Consider the following 2542-nt stretch of genomic DNA (forward strand, 5'->3'; position numbering starts at 1 on the left):
AAAAAGGAAGGCAGGGAGCACTGAGCTTTCTTTGCCTCGGGTACTTACAATCCACTGCTGATTACACATTCAGCTTCTCTGCCCAGAGCGAAGCAAAAGACGAAGCAGATGGGAGCAAAGCGCCCGCGGCTCTTGGCGGCAAAGCGTCTGGGAGCCAAGCGTCTCTTTTTCGATCTCTTTGTTATTCCTGCTGCTTGGCAAAGTGGTCCTCTACAGATTAACTGTGAAAGGAGCTCTTACACGCTGCACGAAATCTCGTTTAAAGCCGCTGCTCTGAGCACCACGCTCAGCACTTCAGCAACCCCCGTGCGCAGCGGCCATCTTCCCAGATCCTCATCTTGACAGCCCTATGTACTTCTTCCTTTCCAACCTCTTCTTCTTGGACCTGTGCTTTACCACAACTACCATATCACAGCTGCTGCTTAACCTTTGGGGCCCAGATAAGTATATCAGCTATGGGGGATGTGTGACCCAGTTTTATATGTTTCACTTCCTGGGAGCCACTGAGTGCATCCTGTTAGCTGTGATGTCCTTGGATCACTACATTGCCATCTGCAAGCCTTTGAGGTACCCAGCTATCATGCATCAGCAACTCTGCATCCTCCTGGTGGCCATGGCCTGGATAAGTGGATTGGCTAACTCCTTGCTTCAGTCATCTCTCACTGTCCAGCTGCCACTTTGTGGTAACAACAAGGTAGATAATTTTCTCTGTGAGGTTCCAGTGATGATCAAGATGTCTTGTGCTGACACTACATTCAATATAGCTATGCTCTCCATTGTGGGGACTTTCTATTCCCTGGTTCCTTTGTCACTTATCCTCAACTCCTATGGGTTTATTGTAGCTACTGTGCTTAGGATTCGATCTTCAGAGGGAAAGAAGAAAGCTTTTAAAACATGTGGTTCTCATGTTATTGTTGTATCTCTTTTCTATGGACCAGTAATTATCATGTATGTACAACCCTCTGCTGCTCACTCGTAGGACAAGAACAAACTTATGTCCGTGTTCTACAGTTTATTGACTCCTATGCTTAACCCTTTTATTTATACTTTGAGGAACAAGGACATGAAAGGAGCAATGAGGAGGCTTCTTGGCTTGTCATCAAAGAACAGAACAAACATAACAATTTTTATAATCCACACTCTCCACACTTGGCTCAGAATATCTCCACTTTTAAATTACCTCTTGATTTAACATTCTCCAAAATTGCCAACATCCTTTAGTACCTGTCTTATCTCCATGTGTCTTTGTACCATATTGCTATAGTCGGTTGGCTATCATTTGATGTGTGAGTTCTAATCCTCAGTTTGTCTACAATTTGAGTGGGAGTGAAGACTGTCACGAAGTTGCTTTCTAACCTTCTAAAGATTCTATTGTAGAACCTAAGAAGTAGGCAATAAATAAAAGCTTATTGAAGGACTCATTCTTTTAGACTAAAATGAAAAGAATAATCTTATCTTGTTTGTGCTATTTTGGGAAAAAATAAGTAATTTATTCTGCATTTTACCTCCTTGCTATTGTAGATAATATTTGAGGATCAATGTTGCAAATGCAAGTCAACTCTATGAATAACAGCAAGATCAAGTGGGTTAATATCTCATATTTTGTAATTGAAACTCTTGACCATGCATCTGCTAATCTTTTAAGAAAAAGAGGATTGAAAAAATTGTATATGCCTCTTTCCTCTCAATGAAATTTCTTCTTCTGAGGTATTTGACTGAAATAGCTATTTTTATGTTTCCAGAGGGAAAATTTGATGAATAAAATCCCCGGGAAACTTCTGTGTAATATTTCCATAATATTGATAATCACTTATATTTCTTTGGGGGAGCTAAATGTATCCAGAATGATAAGAATATTAGGTGTATTTAATACATAAACAAAAGGTTTAAATAGTTCAGTCATTTAAGAATCAGAATATTATGTGGTTAGCAAAGAAAAAATAGAGAAACTGGAAAAACTTGGGTATCAGACCATCAAATATGACATAGATGTGAAGGAGAAAGGTTATTGATGATATGCAAGGGGGTAATCCCTTCATTTTATCAGTAATATCAATTTTTATCATTATAAATATTTATCTCACACTTTTATACTCTCCAAGCTTAAAATACCCTCAGTTTTTTGACTTGTATTTAATGCATACATTTAATTCATTTTCTTAAAACTAAGTACATTTGTGTGAAGTCTTCATATCCTTGGTTTGTCTTCAGTATCAACTTCCAAATGACAATAACAAAATATATTGATTCACAGCATACAATATTTTGACAGAGATATAATTGTTCCAATCAATAATTAATTATAATATTTTCAGTCTTCAAATTCTGCTATATATAGTATAATAAGCTTCCCTTTGTAGCCTTAAAAGAAGGGATATTACAGTTTTGCTCCTCTTAGAGACAAGGAAACATTGCTCCTTTGGAGGCAATTTTATTCCCTGGTACAGCCACTTATGATGACAACTCCGTCTTCTGGTTTTACCAAGTACTCCTACTTTTTAGTACGGATGATGCTTAAAAATGCACATTCCCATAGATGATG

The 2542-nt window shown here is 37.9% G+C and overlaps 1 protein-coding gene across 1 annotated transcript in view; it reads left to right on the forward strand.

Moving 5' to 3' along the window:
• LOC107133551 (olfactory receptor 2B11-like) overlaps positions 1-1192 on the forward strand; it is a 4115-nt gene extending 2923 nt beyond the window's left edge. Inside the window, 1 exon segment of the mRNA XM_015475873.1 lies at positions 328-1192. Coding sequence (XP_015331359.1) covers positions 328-1192 — 865 coding nt within the window.
• Positions 1193-2542: the final 1350 nt, after the last annotated feature.

This window comes from Marmota marmota, unplaced genomic scaffold (assembly GCF_001458135.2).
Source record: "Marmota marmota marmota unplaced genomic scaffold, marMar, whole genome shotgun sequence".
In the NCBI taxonomy this organism is placed as follows: domain Eukaryota; kingdom Metazoa; phylum Chordata; class Mammalia; order Rodentia; family Sciuridae; genus Marmota; species Marmota marmota.